Consider the following 23845-nt stretch of genomic DNA (forward strand, 5'->3'; position numbering starts at 1 on the left):
TACATAATTTATTTATTGGGATGATATTATTTTCTTAATTTGTATTTAACATTCACATATATCATAGAATACCAACGTACTGTGAACACCTGTTATATTTTAAACATAACAATCAGTATGTCCTGCAATGATTATATGTTATATATATACAACTGACGTATTTTAATGTAATTATTTTATATAATTTTCCATGCATTGCGGAAAATAGAATTTCATAAAAAAACATTGACTCAGATGGGAATCGAACCCTCGACCTTACGATTTGAAATCCAACGGCGTACCACTGAGCTAACACAAGTGCTCCTCAAATAATACTTCTAGCGATATATAACGGTATTTAAGATAATAATTACCTTTCATATCCACTGCAAACGCTGTTTTTGTTCTACTTTGACTTTTATTTTAGTACTCAGGAGAGAATAATGTTCTATGTCTTACCTTTCACCATTCTTTTACATATGGAAAGATTCGTTTACGTATCTAAATATTCGTTTACGTATGGAGAGCAAAATGACAAACAAGCATGTGCTGGCATTAATACAGTTTCGAAATATTGTATCATTAAGTATTTCAATCAGTGTTGCTTTTTTATATATAATTGGTAACAAGTCTTATTATATTTAAAAGAAGAAAAACACATCTGCAAGATTTTTCCCGATTGCAAAGGTTGGCTTCGAGGTTCGAACCTGGTTTACTTTTTCCCGAAGATACCCGAAGTTGGACTTAGAAAATTTTTGCCTCGAAACAGCAATAAAGAATGCGCTCAACCTTTTTGAGACAAGGTGTACCTGTAAATATTCTTTTGTCAATACATCTTAAGTAAATGGACGAGTTTGAATACAGTTTTGTTTGTTTGGTGCAAAGTGAATGTATGAATCTGTATATTCAAAATGGCCCAGCTCTTCCGAATGACAAGAAAACATATAGGGAAAGATACTTATGTTAACTACTGCACCAAAATTATTGTTTTAATTATAAAATAGTGAAGCAATGAAGTAGATTTTCTCGCAACGACCAACTTCTAGTGCAATTAAGAGTAGGGAATTATTGTGTGTACTCAAAAAGTTCCAGGAATATAATTGTAATTTTGGCATTTGTGATGCAATTACAGTGAAACTTTTACAGTACAGTCCTCAAGATCCCTATTTATGAATTTGACAAGTGTGAACACGTCATAACAGGCAGTGTGCAAGCAGGGCCGGATTTAGCATTTTGGCGCCCCTAGGCCAAATATTTTTTTTCGACCCCTAGTCTGGTTAAGTTACTTTCCTAAAAATCTTTATTAAAAAATTATATCAGGCCTATATGTTAATTGCTTAAACACAGCTCCACGATGCAATTTTATCATTGCAAGTTTTTTGAGGAATTTACTTGGTTCTGGGCTTAACAAAATACCGTTAATGTATTAACAAAAGATTGGTGAATAACTTTGGTTTTGTTCAATTTAGCCATTTGGGCAAATAAATAAAAAAAAACTCTGTAGTAAAAAATAATTAAATAAGTAAAAAAAAAAAAAAAAAACCATCCAGTTCTCCCGTGTTTGAGATCAATGTTGTAACGAAGTTAATGCATAATGTTGAAAAATAGTTTCACTTAACCAACAATTATTTGTTCCAATGAACTTCAAAATCAGAATGCTTTATTAGCCTGATTTTTTTTTAATCAATTCAAAAAATATGTTAAGTTATGGCTATTTATTTTTATTTCTAAATATTTTTTTTAATTTTTTTCTCTCGGCCGTGCGTCCCCTGGGAGCTTGCGCCCATAGGCCCGGGCCTACCGGGCCTATTGGGAAATCCGGCCCTGTGTACGAGTATTATAGCTAAACAGAAGAGTGTGTGTGGTAATCAGTTGGTGCAATGTCGCAATTCGAGCAACACACAAACATCAAGCTCATGTGTCAATTGGGGAAATCTGCTTCAGAAACTTTTGATAGGTTTAAGAACAGTTTAGCACCATCGGATTCTTGATTCTTCCCAAAACTAAAAATGGGCCTCAAAGGTCAAAACCAATGCAACGGCTGAACGTCGGAAGGTACCAAAAACAGGTTTTCGTCGGTGTTTCCAGCAGTGACAATAGCGGTGACGCACGTGCATGTGTGTTCCGAAGGTGTCGATTTGAAGGCGATGAAGTAAATAAATGTGTACTTATATTGTGGTAATAAAGAGCTAATACAAAATTCTGTGAACTTCTTGCCTGTCCCTCGTATATTACGCACTTTCTTGGCGAAAAGTTGCACACTACAAGCATATGCCAGGAATTTCCTTTATCAGTGAATAAGTAGAACTAGTTATAAGAATATATGTACAGTAAATGACAGTTTGAAAATAGAAAAAAAAAAAAATATTGTGAATTTAACAACTTTCAAATTTACTGCATTTACCGTATTGTTAATAATTACATCTTTTAGCAGTGGTACACAGGGTGGACATAAAGTCTCTCCCTGATAACAAACATTAATAACAAGAAAACTGAGAATGATAGAAGCATGCGGTTTGCGGCAAATAATAGAAAAACTAAGTTTTTTTTTTTTTTTACCTGATTTAGAGAATTTCCACATGTGCTCCATTAGTTGCCCTCAAAACATCTATGAGATATTCAATTACCATCCACGTATTACTCAACATTTCAGGAGTAATTGTGTATATTGCGACCCTTATCCTGTTTTTGAGTGTTGCAATATCACGGACAGATGTTGCTTAAAACCCTGGCTTTAACATAACCCCACAGAAAGAAGTTGCCAACTCAAGGATTTCTTTGGGCTTCGGGTTAAAGCAACACGAACATCTTCCATACGTTCCTCACTAACACTCGGTCTATCGCTTCTATCACGATCTAAAACACTTCCTGTTGCAATAAACTTGCCATATCATTCCTTTATGCTCTTAACATTTGGTGGCTGCTGTCCATACTCTCTCCTGAATGTTCGTTTCATGATACCACAACACACAGTTCGCTTTCTGTTGTGCTGACGCCATTTTTAAACAAAAGATTGTCGTGCTGCGGTCAGCTGCACTAGATGGGAGCACAGGCTGTGGCAAAATCTTGAAGTATCGTACAAGCGATTTTTCGGACCGCATGCTAATATCATTCTTTGTTTTCTTGTTATTAATGTTTTATTATCAGGGAGAGTCCACCCTGTATAAGGGTGTTTAGTGCACAAAAGATTCACTTCTAATTATGGCAATTTCGGACATATTTCATATTTAAGATCTCTAGCTTAAGCTTCTTCCTGTACTTAAAAAGATTCATGTTCAGATATTGTATATAACTCTTATAATGTTTAAAAAAAAAAAAATGTTTTCCATGCATTTAAATGGAGCGTACAAACTTAATCTTTTTCTTATAACTTTAGTAATGAGATTAGAGTTCTTTGTTCTGAACTCCCTATTGCATCCATAATGCTCAGGGCCGACCCTAGGTAATTTGCCGCCCCTTCTTTCTCCAGAATGAACAAATCTTAAAAGCCACGATTTTACTGCAAGTATATACTGTACGGTACGATTTTACTGTACCCTATCATGAACAGCGAAGGGGAAGGAAACAGCATTCGCACTCAAAAAGGCCTAAACACTACAAATACAATTTCGTTGTGTCTGTTTTTGAAAGATAAAGGAAATACACCTGCAGAGGAAAGATGGTAATCCTTTTTATAAAATTCAATATCGAGCTTCAATCTCCATATATCAATTTGCAATTCCAGTGCAACTAGCTCATTTATCTTTATTTCTTAATTTTCCTTCTACATCTGTTAAAAAAATTAAATAAAAACTTGTTTCCATCTTCAATGATAAGGAACTTGTTTGTGACAAAGACAATACTAGTTTTCATATCAAAACTGTGATAACTAACTAAATGGAACAGGTGTTCGCTACTGTTCGAGAATTGAGTTCTTGTATTTGATAACAGTCAAGCAATTCATGCTGGGATTTGTTTGACCATTTGCTTTAGTATTGTCCATGACCTTAAAGTAATGTGACCTAAATATGATTTATGAATGCAATATTCAAATAGAAGTTCAGCTTAGTAAATTTAACTATCATCATCATATAGTCTGTTTCCAACAAGAATTATTTACTTTAAATAATGTAGTTATGACGGATTTTGCCTCCCCGTTCAAATGCACATGTTGCACATATGGTAGAGCCGGCCCTGACAACAGGAGTAACACCATTCGATGATCAAAAACTCGTAAGTAGTAAACAGAAAAGCTTGAGTAATAAGCATTCTGCCGTTAATACCGTTTTGAAACTTAATATTACAATATTTCACAATACTTAGAAAATTCAAATTTCTTTGTCAAAATAGTTAACGACTGGAAATAATGAATAATAATGTTAAGTGGAAGTAACATTTAGATAATACTTCCAAGAAACTAGTATCCTCTGGGGTTACACCAGTGAATAAATTGCTACTTTTCGTTTACAAAAGAAAGCACAAAGAGTTATATTTGAATTGTGTCCAAAGACTTGTTGTAAACCTATGCAATGATTCACATGACGATAACGAAAGAAAAATTGTATATAAACTTAGTAACAGTACATAGAGATGATATTATTATTATTATTATTATTATTATTATTATTATTATTATTATTATTATTATTATTATTATTATTATTATTATTATTATTATTATTATTGTGTGTGTGTGTGTTTGTGTGTTCAGTTAAAGAATCAGACATTGAATTTGGTCAGGCTTAATTAAACCAGGACTGGACTACAATTTTGAGAGTGTTTTTAGGTAGGAAGTGTGCTACCAATTCTGAATGTGGCAACTCTTAAACCAGATAACATAAAGAAGAATGTGTAAACAAAGTCTCTCTTGGGAACGAACTTCAGGGAATTACCAACTTACCTTATCCCATCAAAAACCCATGCCTTTGGCATAAGAGGACCGGGTTCGATTCCCGGCGGAGCTCATGTAGTTCGGATTCCAGGTTAATCAGTAAATGCACGTCTCATATAGCCTCGCTGCTGAACTGGACGTTAAACTCAAAATCAATCAATGAATCTACCCATCAAAATCCCGAAGGCAAACCTTACCTAGTTTCGAAGCGTCTTTACATACATAAATATATATACAGAGTGATTCAGGAGGAATTCACATAATTTGTGAAGTGATTCTACATGTAAAAATAAACCGAAAAAAGTCCTATGAACATGTGTGCAATTTTCGATCGTCACTGAACTGGAGCGGGTTGAAGCCTACACACATCCATGAATGATTATGAAGACAAGTGAATATTACTTACCGAAATGCTGTGTAGGCACTGTGGTGGACAGAGTAATGGTGGGACAGATAATTGATCCATCCCACAAGAGATGTGGGGTTCTCCAACCGATGGCAGCACTGTAACGTCGCACCGAGGCAACAGCTGCAAGCGTACCCAGTATGCAATCGTGGGTTGGGAGCAGTCGTGAGGTCGTGTGCATGTTGTGCTTGAGTGTTGCACCGATTCACTGTACCAGACAAGTATCCCAGTATCTGAATAACAATTTTCGTCAACAGTGGATTGACTGTGGTGGACTCATGAACTGGCCTACCAGATCACCAGACTTAACCTCATTAGACTTCTGTTTGTGGGGCTGGTTAAAGGGAATGTGTACGCTACGAAGGTGGATATACGTGAAGAACTTGTCACTCTCATCACCGACGCTCTTGCCCGCATTAAAGCCCACCCAAAAGGTGTTCGATGCGCAACACAACACACCCTCCAACGCACTGACAAGTGTATTGAGATGGGTGGGGGACGTTTTGAACACCTCTTGTAAGATGGATCAGTCATCTGTCCCACCATTATTCTGTCCACCATAGTGTCTGCACAGCATTTCGGTCGCATTTGCCACAATTCATGGATGTGTGTAGTCTTCAACTTGCTCCAGTTCCGTAACGATCGAAAATCGGACACATGTTCATAAGACTTTTTCGGTTTATTTTCACATGTGGAATCACCTCACAAATTATGTGACATTCCTCCTGAATCACCCCGTATATAAGTAGTAAGTAAAAGGACAATCCTATGTTTAATTACGATGCATAACTGATACATAACATAATAAAAATTATATATTTTCAGATCAGTCAACGAGCCTAATCCATTAACAAAATATTTATTTTATCATTTTAATAAAATACGAATTACTTACCAATACCTATGTTAAGTATAAGGAAATGAACAATGCCGATTCCTGGAGACGATGCAGTAAAACTCATAACATATGAAAATGGACACATGCTAAATCCAAACAGAAATAACATAAGGAAAACGGCATCTGTAACATACAAAAACATGTAACATAGAAGGTATTAGAATTAACGTTGTAAACACAGAACAGCATAGTGGAGAAGCATTAAGCATAGACAAAAGGACAGATATAATCAGTGGCGTATTAGGGGGCTATCGGACACAAGCCCCCCTCCCTTCGAAATACGTTTGTTAGTTTTTCGCATTTCCCGTACAACAATAATCCTTCTTACCATTTCTAAGAATTTCATTGACTTTCCATTTTTTATGCTCTTTGTTCAGAAATAATACTGTATTTGTCAAATTTCATTCCATGTAATAACTGTGTTCTTTTTTTTTCTTTCTTTCGTCCATTCTACTCTTCTGTTTCTTTTTCTTAGTTGTTACTTTCTTTCGTTTCTCCTATCATATAAATACTTTCGACCGTTGTTGGTTGTTATTCAAGTCGGCAGTCGTCAGTAACACTAAAACTAAGAGGAGCTGATAAGCGAAACTGGTGTTCCACACCAACTTGCACGGATATCAACACAACAGGACTTTAGTTATTATAGCAAAGGAATATTTACATCGTTTAGTTATAGTCTGCAATTCTTGCCATTAAAACTGCAATCAGCATATTTCAGCTTCAACTTGTCTCAACATTTTCTTTCAGGTAAAAACGTACACAGATAAAATTGGGGGTTAGAACCTCCATCGACATACGAATTTCACGTTTTTTCTTTGTATATTAGTAGACAATCGATTAAAATAAATTTAATTCTTAAACTCAGGTGGACAATTGCCCCCCTCCCTTCCTGCTTCCCCAATGACGTCATTGTGTCTTTGGGTTTTAAAGGGTGAAAAGAAAAAAAATATAAGCGCTTATTCAGGCGTTGTGCATAGCACCTCCCCTCCCCCCTAAACAAAATCCTAAATATGATACTGGATATAATGATTCCTAGTGTGAAAATCTGATTGTCAAACTAAGCCGTCAAAATTTATTTGAGAAATATTCGTTTCGTGACTGAGATACATATTCGAATTCAATAAGATTTTAGTCAATGGCAACAGAACCTTTGCTATTCCTATTATACATGATGATTTATGAAACAATATCACGCTTATAAATGCAATGATACACGCTCATGATATTGAGGCTGACCGCAAACACTTTGAGAATACTCTAAAAACAATAACAGAAATAAGTCGTATTTTAGAAAAGTCTTTTTTATAAAATAAACTCATCATCATTATAGGTATTCTGCAATTATTGGCAGGTCACTTGCTGCAACTGAGATGCTTCCGTACTCCACGGTCCTCCGCTAACCTCCTTGTCTTCACGTACGATTTCTCTGTTTTGGTATCGTCCATTAAATGTAGTCTCCTTAGCCCTCTCCCTCTCTTTCCTGCCACCATATCCTCCAGCACGTCCGTCATGATACAATTCTTTCTTACCCAATGTCCCAAACAATTTCTTTTCCTCTTCTTAATACTATCTAAAATTGTTCTTTTCTCCTCCAACATTTTTAACACCCTCTCATTTGTTTTCCGCTCGACCTAGCAAATTCTTTCCATTTTTCTCCACACCCACATTTAAAAGCTTCCAGTCGTATTTCATCCTTTTTGCGTAATGTCCATGTTTCTGACCCACACAGTACAATACTCCATACAAAGCATTTTAATTTTATAAGTCTTTTTCTCAACTCTTTATTCAAAACAGAATTTTCTTTGTCCTGAAGGCTTCTTTAGCCATTCCTATCCTTGCTTTTATTTCACGTTCACATTTCATATCATCACTAATAATACTAGCCAGGTATCGGAAACTGGTTACTTATTCTATTTTATTTCTTCTACTTCTATAAAATAAACTAAAAGCGAATAAATCAACAGCTGTAAATTTCCATTAGTACAAAATTAGCAATATTTGTACTTAACAATCAACGGGAAAAAAGTCTGTTATTTAGAAACATTTACCTTTATCTTGGAAAGTACATTATAGTAAGTTAAAGTGTGTGCAATGAACATCCTTTAATAAATAAGGAAATTCATTAGCATTTGCATAGTAATTAATTTTTAGGGACTAGTATTTCGGTTGCCTATTTGTAACCACTAGCAAGTCCTAGTCAGGAATCCAAAAGATTATACAGTTTTTTTTTTTCAGATCCACTATCTTTGGTGTGTATAACCAGAGTTTCAATTCAGGATCATACATCATACACCAAAGATTTGCAAGAAATTGTAAACTTTTGGATTCCAACCTCCTTCTGTGCTTTAAATATATATATATATATATATATATATATATATATATATATATATATATATATATAGCCACAGTGTAAATTCAGGATATACTGTATATATACAGGATGTTTGAAAAAGTACTCCCTAGTTTTAAGTATAAATTTCATTGGAAAATGAATGAAAACTTACATCAATGAGTACATATCACGAAAGACAAGTTTTGTTTAATGTTGGTAGACTTCAACGTGGGATCCATTTGCGGCCCTGCACAAGTCGAGACGATATTCCACTTCTGCCACGTATTCACCAACATTTCAGGTGTAACTGTCCCAACCGCCGCAACGATTCTTTCCCGTAAATGATCCCTAAAATTACGTTGCACTGTTATAACTGACTCAGTTTTCACAAGCCAAATAAAACAATGCGCTTTCTGTTGCAGAGTACACATTGTTGCTGAGGTTGCTCTGCACTACACGCCTGCCTGGACTGAACTGAGGAAACAGAGGAAAAAAAACATCACTGGTGCCGTCTCAAGGTCAAGCAGACCTGCCAACTGCAGGGGAACCAAACTTGGAGACTTGATGAATCAAACACCACAAACTAGAATAGTGTATGTCACTTTGTACAGACTCTAGGACACATTAAAACTAGGGAGTCCTTTTTCAAACACACACTATATATATATATATATATATATATATATATATATATATATATATATATATATATATATATATGTGTGTGTGTGTGTGTGTGTGTGCTACATTGGTTAACTATATATGTTATGTATATGCTGCATTAGTTAACTCTATTTGTTATATACAGTGCGTTCCACAAATAACACTAATGCCTGTCTCTTGAAGAAACAAAGGCAGATAGAAACATGAAACCTTTTGTAACCTTCAAGTGACATAAAAGACAACATTATGCTGATATGGAGAAACCCACATGAGGTGCGCTCAAGAGGGTTACGAGAAGCAACTACAAAATTTGAAATAGCAATCCCCACCGTGTGATACCTTGTTTAAAAGCTAATGACGAGTGGAGACCAGTTCTGGAAACTGCTTGTCGCTATCGTCTCCCTATCCATCATGGCAGCCATTCGTAGTAATTACCCCTCGTAATCCTCTTAAGAGGATTTTCCTTATCAGCATAATGCTGTCTTTTATGTCCTTTCAAGGTTACAAAATGTTTCATGTTTCTATCTGCCTTGGTTTCTTCAGGAGACGGACCTTAGTGTTATGCGTGGAACGTAGTTCGACCGTACTTTACGCATGGCCACCATGTTGGATAGGAACAAGCTAGTAACATGTAGTTTCTAAAATTGGTTTCTACACATGATTACTTTTTAAACGAGATACCACACGGTGGGGGTTGCTATTTAAAATTTTGTAATTACCCCCGTAACCTCCTTAAGCTCACTTCATTGGGGATTCTCCATATCAGCATAATGTTGTCTTTTATGACTCTTGAAGGCTACAGAAGATTTCATGTTTCTATTTGCCTTAGTTTCTTCAGGAAACTGGCCTTAGTGTTATTCGTGGAACGCACTGTATATGCTATATTAGTTAACTACGTTTGTGAGCTCCCTCGTGGCTAAGTGGTTAGATTAGTTAACTATATTTGTTATATTATGCTACATTAGTTAACAACATTTGTTTTAATATATGCTACACTAGTTAACTATATTTGTTATATATGTATAGATTAACTATTATTTTACATTAGTTAATATTGGTTGGAGTAGAATCAAAGAAGTTCCAAGTTCGGAACACTAAACCCAAGATCCTATTCTATCTATATCGTTAGACACTATCGTAGATTGCACTTACCTAAATCGTTACTAAACACTTGTAACGAGTCCGCTATACATATTATTATGACGCCAATTGTGGCTGTGCATATTAGGAAAGACAGCAAATCCCAGACACAGAAAGTAAACCAATAGAGACCAGAGCTAACTCCAGTCATCAATTGAAGCTGCTTAACATTAGTTTCCCGCTCGTGAATAGGTAAAATCACGAACATGCCCACGACAATCAGTAGCGGTGGAATAACTAAAAATAGTACCACTATCATTGGAGTAAGAAGCGCAATTTTGAAGAAAGCGCCTTCCTGAAAGAAATGTAAGAGGGAAGGAAGATGGTACAAAGGATGAGAACAGGTAAAAATTTAACTAAAAAAATACCATTAACAAATACTTTAACTAAACGACAAAATCTGCAATGCTCTATTAATAATCTTATTTTGAGAATAAATACGTACATTAGAAGTGAAATGAAATATTTTCCCCCCAGTATGGATTGAAAACACATCAAACATTTGAAGTTTTCCTGGCAACGTGATTTTAATATGTCTTCTCGGGCTATCAGCCACGTGCAGTGGCGGACTTACCTACGGCACCGCCCTTAGGCACGATTCGGTCGGCCGCTCCTTTGTGTTTCGCTAATATAGGAAACGTCTCAACGTAATAGGCTATTTTTAATTTTCCGTCATTGGCACACTTTTATTCATGCCTTTGTCCAAGAAAGGCATAGTGAGATAAATTGTTTTGAATTTTTAAATCCTAGACATAAAATTGATACAAAACGATACAAAACACCATCGCCAACATCATAAGAATATTTGATTTCGTATTACTAAAGAGAAACTAGCATTATATCAACATTTTTGTGCCTTAAAATTCTGGTTCTACTCTACTATACAAAGACCATACTTAATCCTACCCCAATAATTAAGAAATATGTTTAATTTATTTTAATTTTCCTTTACTTCACGCTTCTATTATTTTCGAAAAATATATGTTTCAAAGAAATAAAATCGTAAAACAATCACAAAACATCAAAAACTGTGCAGTATGATTGATAAATATAGTGAAACCTCCCTTAACAGACACCGCTCAATAACGGACATCTCTATAATACATTCAGATTCTTTTGTCTCGGCAAAAATATATGTTCTCTTATGGAACAAAACCATCCCTTTTACGGACACTCTCAGATACGGACACGAACAGTCCTTCCTCCCCACAAACGTTTCAATAACCTCTTCATAACGGACAGGAATTATTCTCGGTTCTGTAACATATTACAGTAGATAGAAAAGTTTTTTTCCCACAAGTGTATCTATCATAACTCTAGACCTGGTGAACCATCAAACAGAACTGCTTCAAGCTGAACTTGAATTTTTTTTTCTCTGCCTGAAATAAACTGCTTTCTGCTGGAAATCCTAGAAAACCTTCTGTTGGCAGGAAGTGTCACGATATAGTACACATTACATGCTGTGTAGCGTATGGTTAGTTAGTCTGTGGTTGTTATGTAAAAAAAAGTTGGGGTCAAGAAAACAAGATGTATTGAAAATCCAGATTATATGTCGTGAGGTCAAAGAATAGAAAGATTAAATAAGTATATAAATTAGTGAGATTCAAAAGAGATTATTGTCAAAAGATTTAAGAACAAGGATACAATTAAATGGAAGAGGAATAAATAGTTTAGGTTATATACTAGTGTATACATGAGTTTGATTTATGGTACAATAAGTTTACGAATAGTTCAAGATAAGTACAATTTAAACCTACTAGCAAGCGCCAAATTCTCCTTTCACTTTCATAAAGTAACACCTTTAATAATCAATAACTCACATGCAGGGTCAGTCGTATGGCCAAAAATTATATGCGAAAGATCTTCCTTTCCCTAACAAATTTAGTCCTTTTTCCTCTGGGCCTTGCATCTTTCCCGACAGTTTAATAGATAACAAAACAAACATTCTTTTACAAAAACATTTTCAACGAGCAATGTTTCCTCTCTTACTTTTTTGGAAAAGCAACATTTTTCATTTACTTATGATACTGGAACAAGTCTGCGTTGGAGTTTTCCCGACTTCTTTTCTTACTTGCACTATATACTATAAATTCTTTCGCTAAATGTATCATCAGATGAGAGGAGAACGTAGAGAAAAGAAAGAAAAAAGTAAAGAACAGACCAAAAGCTCTTAAGCGTTCGTGTACATATTAGAATGCTAAGTCACGTACTCACGTGATAGTAAAGTAAACTTAAAAGTAGATGAAATTTGTGAAGGAAGATAAAACTAATGGGACGGGTAGGTCGCTAAAAGTGTAGGAGGGTAGAACAATAATAAATGAAGAGAACAATTTATATGTATAGGGGAAAAAAACTATACAAATAAGACTTAACGAAGAAATTAACAAAAGATATTAAAGAAAGATATTAAAATCATAAAAATAAACTAAAATACGAAAATGGGAAATAATGCAGAATAAAAAGTGTGTATAGGGTAAATAATTGTAACTATTACCACTATTATTACTTCTTCTTCTTCTTCTTCTTCTTCTTATTATTATTATTATTATTATTACTATTATTACTATTATTATTATTATTATTATTATTATTATTATTATTATTATTATTATTATTATTATTATTATTATTATTATTATTATTATTATTATTATTATTATTATTATTATGGAAGCTTTCGAAATGTGAGTGTGGAAAAGAATGGATCGAATTAGCTGGGTCGAGCGGAATACGAATGAGAGAGTGTTAGAAATGGTAGGAAAGAAAATAACAATTTTAGATATTAAGAAGAGGAGGAGGAAACGGGTTGGGACATTGGCTAAGAAGAACTGTACCCTGACGGACGTGCTACAATGTATTGTGGCAGGAAAGAGGAGAAGGAGGCGAAGGAAACTACAATTAATGGATGATATCAAAATAGAAAAATCGTACGAGAAGACGAAGAGGTTGGCAGAAGACCGTGGAGCATGGAAGCTTCTTAGTTGTAGCAAGTGACTAAGAATACCTACAATAATAATAATAATAATAATAATAATAATAATAATAATAATAATAATAATAATAATAATAATAATAATAATAATAATAATAATAATAATAATAATATAATAAATTACTATAAACAAAAAAAGAAGAAATTGAGAAGAAGAATGGGACAATTTCTATAATTTCTTTCTTTATATTAAAAATAACGTTTTCTCTTGATTGTGATCGAATCACAGGGAAACAAGTGAACAGCTTGAAGTTAATTTTGATACATAGATAGTACCTATCTTAAGCAGGATTTTTATCATATTTCTTTCACGAAAAGATGTATCCTTGAGATATACGATGGTCAAAATTTTAAGCGATAAATAGAATATCTCACAATATTATCCAAATTAGGGAAATAAAACTTGGGCACATAAACTCCTTATTCAAATTAAGAAACATGTCTTAGCGTTTTTCAAACTTTCCGTTTTAAGGGGGGAGGGGAGGGGACATTTTCTATAATTTCTTTGTTTACATTGAAATGAATGTTGCCTGTTTGTGATCGCATCACAGGGAAATGGTTGAATAATTTGATACGAATTTTAGAACAAAGTTTCTTCCTCCACCTAAGCTTTTATTATATTACTTTGTTAAAGAGCGTATTCGAAAACGAGGTGGTTCATACAGTTTTTTTTATTACTAAACTTTAATTGAAATGTGTCTCCAAAAGGGAAAGAATGTTCAAATATTTTCCATAAATGTATATTTTCTCCGAGCGAAGAACGGACATTTTAGTTAGTCTGATATATAAAAGAGAAAGTGATCCTGTGTGTGGTCGAATTACGGGAAATATCTGAACCGTTTGAAGTGAATTTTTTGAATAGGAATCAACCAGGCACGTAGCCAGGATTTCGTAATGGGAGGGGAGACCGTGACATGAAATACTGCGGTTATCACACCAGGGTCTCGATCAATCTAAACTATTTTACTGGCAACATATATTGGTTTGTTAGGACAATAAAATGAGGATATGTTAATGCTATTTGTTATTAAAATACTTACAAACTATGAAGAAGTCTCGAGTAAAAGATTATAAAAAAGTATTGAAAAAGAGTTTATGTTCCTTCCTCTATAACAATTTTCTTTTCATGACCTCAACTATTATAAAAAGTACATATCCAATAATGTCTTGTAAAATATTTTACAATATCTGCGTTCCTTCCTCTGTTGAATCAAATGTTAACAGAACTTTCTTTCCATATTTTTTTTATTGTGAACTACTATCGGTCCAAAGGACAAGTTAAAGGAGAAGTAGAAAACTTTCTGAAAAAACGTTTGATGCTGCAGAGAAGCGATGACGAAAAATTATGATTAAAAAAGTCCACACTATTACAAAACGGCACTATGTTTGTGAAAGCTTGAAATTTCCCTGACTAGTAACATAAATTCTGAGAATTCCGTAACTTTTCTAGAAATTTCAAATTCCTTGACTTTTCTAGGATATCCCGCTCATTCGTCACCATGTATTGCAAGTAACTCGGCTAATGCTTTTTTCGGAGCGAGATGGAATTAGGAATGCTCCGTTACAATAATATCTATCTTTAACTTGACCCCCCGTTTCCTCGACACAAATCTCCTCATAAGAAAGAGTAACCAAACGCTTGTTGTACTTTTTATCTTTAACGCTGATTCTTCTTTTTCTCGTTTCTTTTTGTTTCGTCCTTCCTTATTTTTTTCATTTCTGGCTTCGAAGCCCCCCCCCCTCCTTAGCTACATACCTGAATCAACTATCTAGAATTGAGTTTTTATTATGTTACTTGGATTAAAATACATATCCTAAGAGGGGAGAGAGGGGATCATAATTTATGCGAAAAATTTAGCATCTCGTAAGTTCATCAAGTTAGGAAGATGAAACTCGGTGAAAAAGTTCTCATAAAAAATAAATGGAACAGTGTCCAGCATTTTTGTAAATTCTTGGTTTAAGGGAGGCAAGAGGGACATTTTTTATACTTTATTTTTTCACATTGAAATGGATGTTGCTTGTTTGTGACGTATCTTAAAGGCAGGATGGTCAATACCGTGCCGCGGAAAATCAGCGGACGGGGCGAGAGTATACGACGGCGTCCCGTATATACGAGTGAGGTAGACACACTAGCCGCGAAGCGCCACCATGGTTGGCGCGAAACGTAAGAAAATTTTCAAAAATAAACTCTACTTTTCCTTGATTTTGAGCACTTTTTATTACTTTTTTTCTTCCATTGTATACATGTGCACATGCACTTTCCTAACAGGAGTAACATTATAGAACCACTTCCTAAAGCAGGACCATTTCCAAAATGGTGTAAATAGATGGGTGGGTCGCTTTTAGCAAGCTTCTGGGGACGCAAAAAGTATAAATCTGATGCTAGTCAAATTAAATATTAGATTGAAAAATACTGCTGTTGATCTAAAATATTCCAAGTAATTTTTCCTCTCTTATTTTTCTTTTCTTCTTTTCTTTTCTTTTTTTTCTCCCGAATTTTGCGCCATCCTTACTTCGGCGTCCGGCTTTTGCCCCGCTCGCCACTCCCCCCACGGCACGGCACTGAGGATGGTAGAGGTGAACCAAAATGTATCCCTAAGAGAGAGTATTTTATGGGTTTTAATAATGGAACTCAAAAGCGTGCCCAAAGGAAGAAGGAGGTTCAAATATTTTCCATAACCTGTTTTCTCTGTGTAAAGAATGAGCATTTTAACTAGTCTAATATCTAAAAGATAAAGCGATCTTATGTGTGACCGAATCACGGAATAACGGCTGAACCGTTTGAAATAAATATTTGGATATAGCTATCAACTACCTCGAATTGAATTTTTATCATATTACTTTTGATTAATATGCATATCCTAAGAGGAGAGCGTGGAGATCATCATTTATGAGAATAACTGAGTATGTCACGAGCTCTTCAACTTAGAAAAATGAACCTGTGGTAGCCAGCGCCACCACATCACTTCATCTTTTCTTCAATGTCTTTGGAGGGTTTTTGAAAGCTTTTTCGGCAGGTGGCAGCACCGAGACCGGCCAAAGGGTTATATAATTGCAATCTGAGAGAGAAAGCTTCCTTCTTTTTCCTGCAATCTGTCGGAAAGTACGGACAGCAGAAGCAGCAGCACGGAAGTCAAGTGGAGAAAGGATCCGCAGAGACTACATCAGGAAGACAGTCATGGAAATTAGTGCATAAAGACTTTCTTTCAGTGTTACAGTGACTGATTAGACCACAAGAGTGTAGAAGTGCGGCTGGCGGATTGAGACTTTATGTTAAATTACACCACAAGAGTGTAGAAGTACGGCTGGCGAATTGGTCTTTATGTTAAATTAGGCCAAAAGAGTGTAGAAGAGCGGCTGGCGAATTGGACTTTGTTAAATTAGGCCAAAACAGTGTAGAAGAGCGGCTGGCGAACTGGAATTTATGTTAAATTAGGCCACAAGAATGTAGAAGTACGGCTGGCGGATTGAGACTTTATGTTAATTATACCACAAGAGTGTAGAAGTACGGCTGGAGGATTGAGACTTTATGTTAATTAGACCACAAGAGTGTAGAAGTACGGTTGGCGGATTGAGACTTTATGTTAATTATACCAAAAGAGTGTAGAAGTACGGCTGGCGAATTGGACTTTATGTTAAATTAGGCCAAAAGAGTGTAGAAGAGTGGCTGGCGAAATGGACTTTATGTTAAATTAGGCCAGAAGAGTTTAGAAGTACGGCTGGCGGATTGAGACTTTATGATAAATTAGGCCACAAGAGTGTAGAAGTAGGATAGCGGATTGAGACTTTATGTTAAATTAAACCACAAGAGTGTAGAAGTACGGCTGGTGGATTGAGACTTTATGTTAAATTAGACCACAAGAGTGTAGAAGTACGGCTGGCGGATTGAGACTTTATGTTAATTAGACCAGAAGAGTGTAGAAGTACGGCTGGTGGATTAAGACTTTATGTTAAAGTAGACCACAAAAGTGTAGAAGAGCGGCTGGCGGATTGAGACTTTATGTTAATTAGACCACAAGAGTGTAGAAGTACGGCTGGCGAATTGGACTTTATGTTAAATTAGGCCAAAAGAGTGTAGAAGAGTGGCTGGCGAAATGGACTTTATGTTAAATTAGGCCAGAAGAGTTTAGAAGTACGGCTGGCGGATTGAGACTTTATGTTAAATTAGGCCACAAGAGTGTAGAAGTAGGATAGCGGATTGAGACTTTATGTTAAATTAAACCACAAGAGTGTAGAGGTACGGCTGGTGGATTGAGACTTTATGTTAAATTAGACCACAAGAGTGTAGAAGTACGGCTGGCGGATTGAGACTTTATGTTAATTAGACCAGAAGAGTGTAGAAGTACGGCTGGTGGATTAAGACTTTATGTTAAAGTAGACCACAAAAGTGTAGAAGAGTGGCTGGCGAAATGGACTTTATGTTAAATTAGGCCAGAAGAGTTTAGAAGTACGGCTGGCGGATTGAGACTTTATGTTAAATTAGGCCACAAGAGTGTAGAAGTAGGATAGCGGATTGAGACTTTATGTTAAATTAAACCACAAGAGTGTAGAAGTACGGCTGGTGGATTGAGACTTTATGTTAAATTAGACCACAAGAGTGTAGAAGTACGGCTGGCGGATTGAGACTTTATGTTAATTAGACCAGAAGAGTGTAGAAGTACGGCTGGTGGATTAAGACTTTATGTTAAAGTAGACCACAAAAGTGTAGAAGAGCGGCTGGCGAATTGGATTTTATGTTAAATTAGGCCACAAGAGTGTAGAAGTACGGCTGGCGGATTGGACTTTATGTTAAATAAGGCCAAAAGAGTGTAGAAGTGCGGCTGGCGAATTGGACTTTATGTTAAATTAGGCCAAAAGAGTGTAGAAGTGCGGCTGGCAAATTGGACTTTATGTTAAATTAGACCACAAGAGTGTAGAAGTGCGGCTGGTGGATTGGACTTTCTGTTAAGTATCTAGCCCCCCCCCCTTTTTTTAAAAAAAACTTCCTGTACAAACTAAGCCAGAGTGTTATCTGTATATGAACTTTTTTTTTAATATATGACATCTTTTGAAAGTTTTGATTATTAATTTCATAAACTAAACCACCTTTATAACAGCACGCGCCATATCCGGAAGCAAGATTTATTCGAGCTCAAATGCGATGGTGACAAACTTTTCATTAAAAATAAGTGGACCTGTGTTCAGCGTTTTTGAAAATTCTCGTTTTAAGAAGGGCAAAGAGGGCAGCTTCTGATTTCATTCTTCGCACTGAATGCGACGTTGTCTGATGATTGCCATCATATCACAGGGAAACGGTTGAACAATTTAGAATGAATTCTGGAACATAGTTATTAACTTCCTCAACTAAGTTTTTAACATATTTCTTAGACTAAAGTCCATTTTCTAAGGGAGGTAGGGGTAAATTCAATATATATATATATATATATATATATATACAGCCTTCAAGTTAGAAAGCTGAAACTCGATATATAGGCTAAACTCTTCATTGGAAAGAACGGGGATACCTGTCTGAGCGTTTTTGAAAATTTTCGTTTAAAGGGGATGAAGGAAAATATTTATATTTTTTCGCCATGTTGAAATCGACGTATTTTTGTGTGTGTGTGTGTGTGTGAGAGAGAGAGAGAGAGAGAAAGAGAGAAAGAGAGAGAAAGAGAGACAGACAGACTGATTGACAGAGAGACAGACAGACAGAGAGATTGACTGTGGTCGCATCACAGGAAAATGGTTGAACCGTTTGAAATGAATTCTGAGGATTGGTTAAATGAAAATTGGAAGATTTCAATTAAAAAGTATATTCAGTACTGGCATAATAACAACAAAGCCATCAACTTCAGTTGGCAATCTCTTCTTTCCATACAAAGGGACACAAAACTTCACCCTGCAATTTCACAGCGAGTCATACCGCTATTTGACGAATGTCAAAAGAATAATCAGTAGATTAAGATGAGTTTTCGCTCATTTTCCCGTTGAGTATACTGAAGCCCGATTTTCGTGTGGTTTGTGGCAAATGATCAAGGAAGGATGTAAGATTTATGGAACTATGTTTATTGGTTTAAATTCATCTGGGGTAATATCAGGTACGCCTAAAGAGAAACAGCAAATATTCGCCAGTGTACCTTACAATTGGAGTAAGGTGCACTGCGGTGTGGAGATTTGAGTTTTCTTCGTTAGATGACAACCTCGCCAAGGTCAATAAGAAACAGAAAATTGGACCGTTGTATTGGGAATTGTACTGTATAGTCCGGTGCTACTGTGTAAATATGATTAGGACGCAGTGAGAATAGTGTACTCTTTGGAACAACATGAGCTTATCGTTGAAAGTCTTTGGAGAACAGAATCTGTTGTTGCTACGCAAAGAACATTTAGAAACAAATTTGCCTTATGTTCTGTCCCAGACAGGAACATAATATGGTCACTAGTGTATAAATTGGAAGAAACAGAATCGCTTCTGAGTGAGACAGGAAAGCATCGGACTCTGTAGGCGGATGTTGTGGAAGATGTCAGTTATCGACTCCTTAGGTTGCCCAAGAAATCTCTCCGTCGTTTGTCGCAAGAAAGCGGCTATAGGTATTCAACGTGTGATTTATGGGTGTTACCACTAACACTTAATTTCTGTTCTCACTAACAATTTGTATTCTGTAATTTCGCTTCAAAAATCCGAAACCTCATTCCAATTGAAAAGAACAGTGGCAAATATTTACTGTTTTTCTTTAGGAGTGGCCGATATTATTCCAGATGAATTTAAACCAGTAAACATAGTCCCATAAGTCTCCCATCCTTTCTTGATCACTTGCCACAAACCGCATGAAAATCGGACTTCAGTTAGAAATTCTAGACCCAAATGAAATCCGTCAGCTTTAAAAAAAATCAACCTATATATATCACCGTGAACAAGGCTCAATGACCGAAAGCTCTTATTATTTTCCAGAAACCAGAATTTGAAGTAAATGAAATGATGGACAACATCCGTTGAAGAACATCTGCTTACCATTCTTTTAAAAGGCAAACTAAAAATAAAAGAATGAACAGAAGCAATTGTTTCATATTTTATTCCCAATCACCTCATCATATTATGTTAAGAGTTTCAATATGCAATTAGTCACGATGCAGTACATCAAAATATAATATAACATAAAAGTTTAATGTTAGGACTTACCGGAAGCTCATAATGCCAAATGACATCTCTAGCTACATTTATCGCTGGCTCCATTATTCTTAACAAAAGGACTAGAGAAATATGAACCATTATCTGGAAAAGTAAAGAATGTTATGAAGCAAATATACTTCGTTATTTTACAGTTTATTTGTTTTATTAGTTTAATATATTATAATTTTCGTTGTGTTTATTTCAAAAGTAAATTGGGACTCTATGGAAAACAACAGGAGTAATACTATTGGATGAAGGGCTGACCTAGGCAATTTGGCGCCCGGCAAAATGACATCATTTTCCGCCTCCCTTTTTCCAGAAAGAACAAATCTTAAAAGCCATGATTTTAAGTATGCTATCCTTACATGAAAATGAAGGGGAGGGAAAGAGCAGTCGCACTTATAAAGGCCTAAACACTACAAATACAATCTCTATCTCGTATATTAGTGAAAGATAAAGCAAATACATCTGCAGAAGAAAGATGGTAAGCCTTTTTATAGAATTCAATATCGAGCTTCAATATCTATATATCCATTTGCAATTCCAGTGCAACTAGCTCTTTTATCTTTATTTCTTAATTTTCCTTCTACATCTGTTAAAAAAAAAATAAATAAATAAAAACTTGTTTCGACCTTCAATGATAAGGAACTTGTTTGTGACAAAGACAAAACTAGTTTTCATATCAAAATTGTGATAACTAACTAAATGGAACAGGTGTTCGATGATACTGTTCGAGAATTGAGTTCTTGTATTTGACAACAATCAAGCAATTAATGCTGGGATTTGTTTGACCATCTGCTTTAGCACTGTTCATGTGACCTTAAACTAATGTGACCTAAATATGATTTATGAATGTAGTATTCAAATAGAAGTTCAGTTTAGTAAATTTAACTATTATCATCATATAGTCTGTTTCCAACAAGAAATATTTATTTTAAATAATATAGTTATGACAGATTTTTCCGATTGGTCTTCCAGTCAAGACTTTGAAAGCGTTTCTACTTTCTTCCATTCTAGCTACATGACCCGCCACCTAAGCCTCCTAGATTTGACGACCCTAACAATGTTGGGTAAACCATATAAATTATGTAGTTCCTCGTTATGAAGATTCCGCCATTCTCCATTCCCGTTACTCTTGGGTCCGAATATTCGTCGCAGGATCTTGATCTCAAATACTTTCAGTCTATGTTCTTCCCTCAGAGTAAGTGACCACGTTTCGCAATCATACAGAACAACAGGCATGATTATCGTTTTGTATATTTTAAGCTTCAAATTCCTCGACAGAATTCGCGACAACAAGAGATTTTGAACCGAATAGTAACACGAATTCCCTGCTTTGAGTCGACATTTAATTTCTCCGTGAATATGATTTTCCTCTGTTAATATTGATCCTAGATATTTGAAACTATCCACTTTATCAAAAGTATTATTTGATATTTTAACGCATCCATGATTTGCTGTGTTCCAGTCCCGACGCACTTCCATGTATTTAGTTTTCTCTGCATTTACTTCTAAAACCATGTCCCTGCAAGCGTTTAATAAGATCTCTGCATTTCTTTCTATTGTTCTCCTATCATCCCCTATTAAATTTACATCATCAGCATATGTCATAACCTGGTGAATACCGTTCAACTCTAGGCCCTGGTTGCTATATTTGATTTTCCTTATAGTGTATTCCAGAACGAAGTTAAATAATAATGGCAACAACGCATCCCCTTGTTTCAGGCCATTTTCGACGTGAAGGCTCGTGGACAAAAATTTTCCTACCCGGACTTTACTCTGGGATTCATTTAAACATATCTTAATTAATCTAATTAGCTTTCTCGGTATTCCAAGTTCTGTAAGAACGTTGTATAATGTTTCTCTCCTAACCGAGTCGTACGCCTTTCTAAAATCAATAAATAATTGATGTACCGGGGTATTGTATTCCCACTTTTTTTCGAGTATTTGGCGAATGGTAAATATTTGGTCGATAGTTGATCGATTTCGTCTAAATCCGCACTGATAATCTCCAATAATTTTATTTGCGTATGGGGTCAGTCTTGCTAATAGAATATTTGAAAGGATTTTATGGGATGTTGGCAGAAAAGAAATACATAGATAATTATTACAGTCAGTTTTGTCGTCTTTCTTGTGAATTGGAACAATGATTGATTCTTTCCACTCCTGTGGCAATTCTTCCTTGTTCCATATAAGGAGAATGAGTTTGTGTATCTTGTTCCACAATTTTTCGCCTCCAGCTAAAATTAACTCAGCCGGAATTTTATCTACACCCGGAGATTTGTGTTTCTTTAATTTCTTTATAGCGGTTTCTACTTCTATTCGGTTGGGTTCTGGAATATACGGTTCTGCGGTGTGTATCACCTTTTCTCCACGCACACTAGTTTTTGGTTGCGTGTTAAGCAAATCGTCAATGAAATCTTTCTATCTATTTAAGATGCTATCCGTATCAGTGAGAACTGTACCGTCAGATTTCTTTAATATATAAGCACGAGGTTGATAGCCTTTTTCAAATTCGTTGATTCCCTTATACAAGTCCCGGATGTTTTTATTTTTACTATTATCTTCAAGTCCCTTAATTTTAGTTTTCAGAAAATCGCGTTTCTTTGTTCTAAAAGTTTTGGAAGTTTCCTGCCTGATATCTGCGAAATTTTGTGTAGTTATTTCATTCGGATTTTGTAGCCATCGTAATTTTGCCTGTTTTCTCTTCTCTGCTAGTTTTATGCATTCCTGGTCGAACCATGGTTTGTACCTACGTATTTCCGGGTGTCCCAATTTTTCTTTTGCTGAAATTTTAATGCTATCTCTAATTTCAATCCAGGTATCCTCAACACTAGTGCACTCCGAATCTTCTAAAGCCGAGAATCTATTCGAAACTTCAATCTGATATTTCTCTCTTACCTGACTCTCTTCTAATTTCTTTAAATTGAATCTCTCCGTTTTCGGACAATGAATATTACCTTTATTCAACGATAACCTCTCTCGTATTATCGCTGCTACCAGGTCAACGTCACAATCAGCCCCTTTAAATGACCGGACATCAATTATGCTAGATTGCCTTCTTCTATCTACTAAAACGTGGTTAATTTGATTATGTGTTTTTCCGTCTGGTGATGTCCAAGTGTATTTATGAACGTCGCGATGTGGGAATTTTGTACTCTTCACGATTAGGTTTTTGGATGTTGCAAAGTTCACGAGTCTAACACCGTTGTTATTACTTTCTTATGCAGACTTTCGTTCCCTATAATCGGTTTGAAAATATCCTCTCGTCCTACCTTCGCATTGAAATCCCCTAATTGAATTTTCATATGGTATCGCGGGAGTTGGTCAAATATTCGTTCCACTTCTTCGTAAAAACTGTCTTTAAGCAAATACATTACACACACAATTAATTATGTCAGTGATATATGGTGTT

The 23845-nt window shown here is 35.4% G+C and overlaps 1 protein-coding gene across 1 annotated transcript in view; it reads right to left on the reverse strand.

The window, feature by feature from the left end:
- The window catches only part of LOC145685614 (phospholipid-transporting ATPase ABCA3-like), a 148649-nt gene that overhangs the window by 75180 nt on the left and 49624 nt on the right, over window positions 1–23845 (reverse strand). The window contains exons 6-8 of the mRNA XM_081758004.1: window positions 20440–20532; window positions 10304–10586; window positions 6151–6276 (exon numbers count right to left, since the gene is read on the reverse strand). Coding sequence (XP_081614130.1) covers window positions 6151–6276; window positions 10304–10586; window positions 20440–20532 — 502 coding nt within the window. The remainder of the gene's footprint in view (window positions 1–6150; window positions 6277–10303; window positions 10587–20439; window positions 20533–23845) is intronic.

This window comes from Thermobia domestica, chromosome 5 (genome assembly GCF_964235325.1).
Source record: "Thermobia domestica chromosome 5, izTheDome1.hap1.1, whole genome shotgun sequence".
In the NCBI taxonomy this organism is placed as follows: Eukaryota; Metazoa; Arthropoda; class Insecta; order Zygentoma; family Lepismatidae; genus Thermobia; species Thermobia domestica.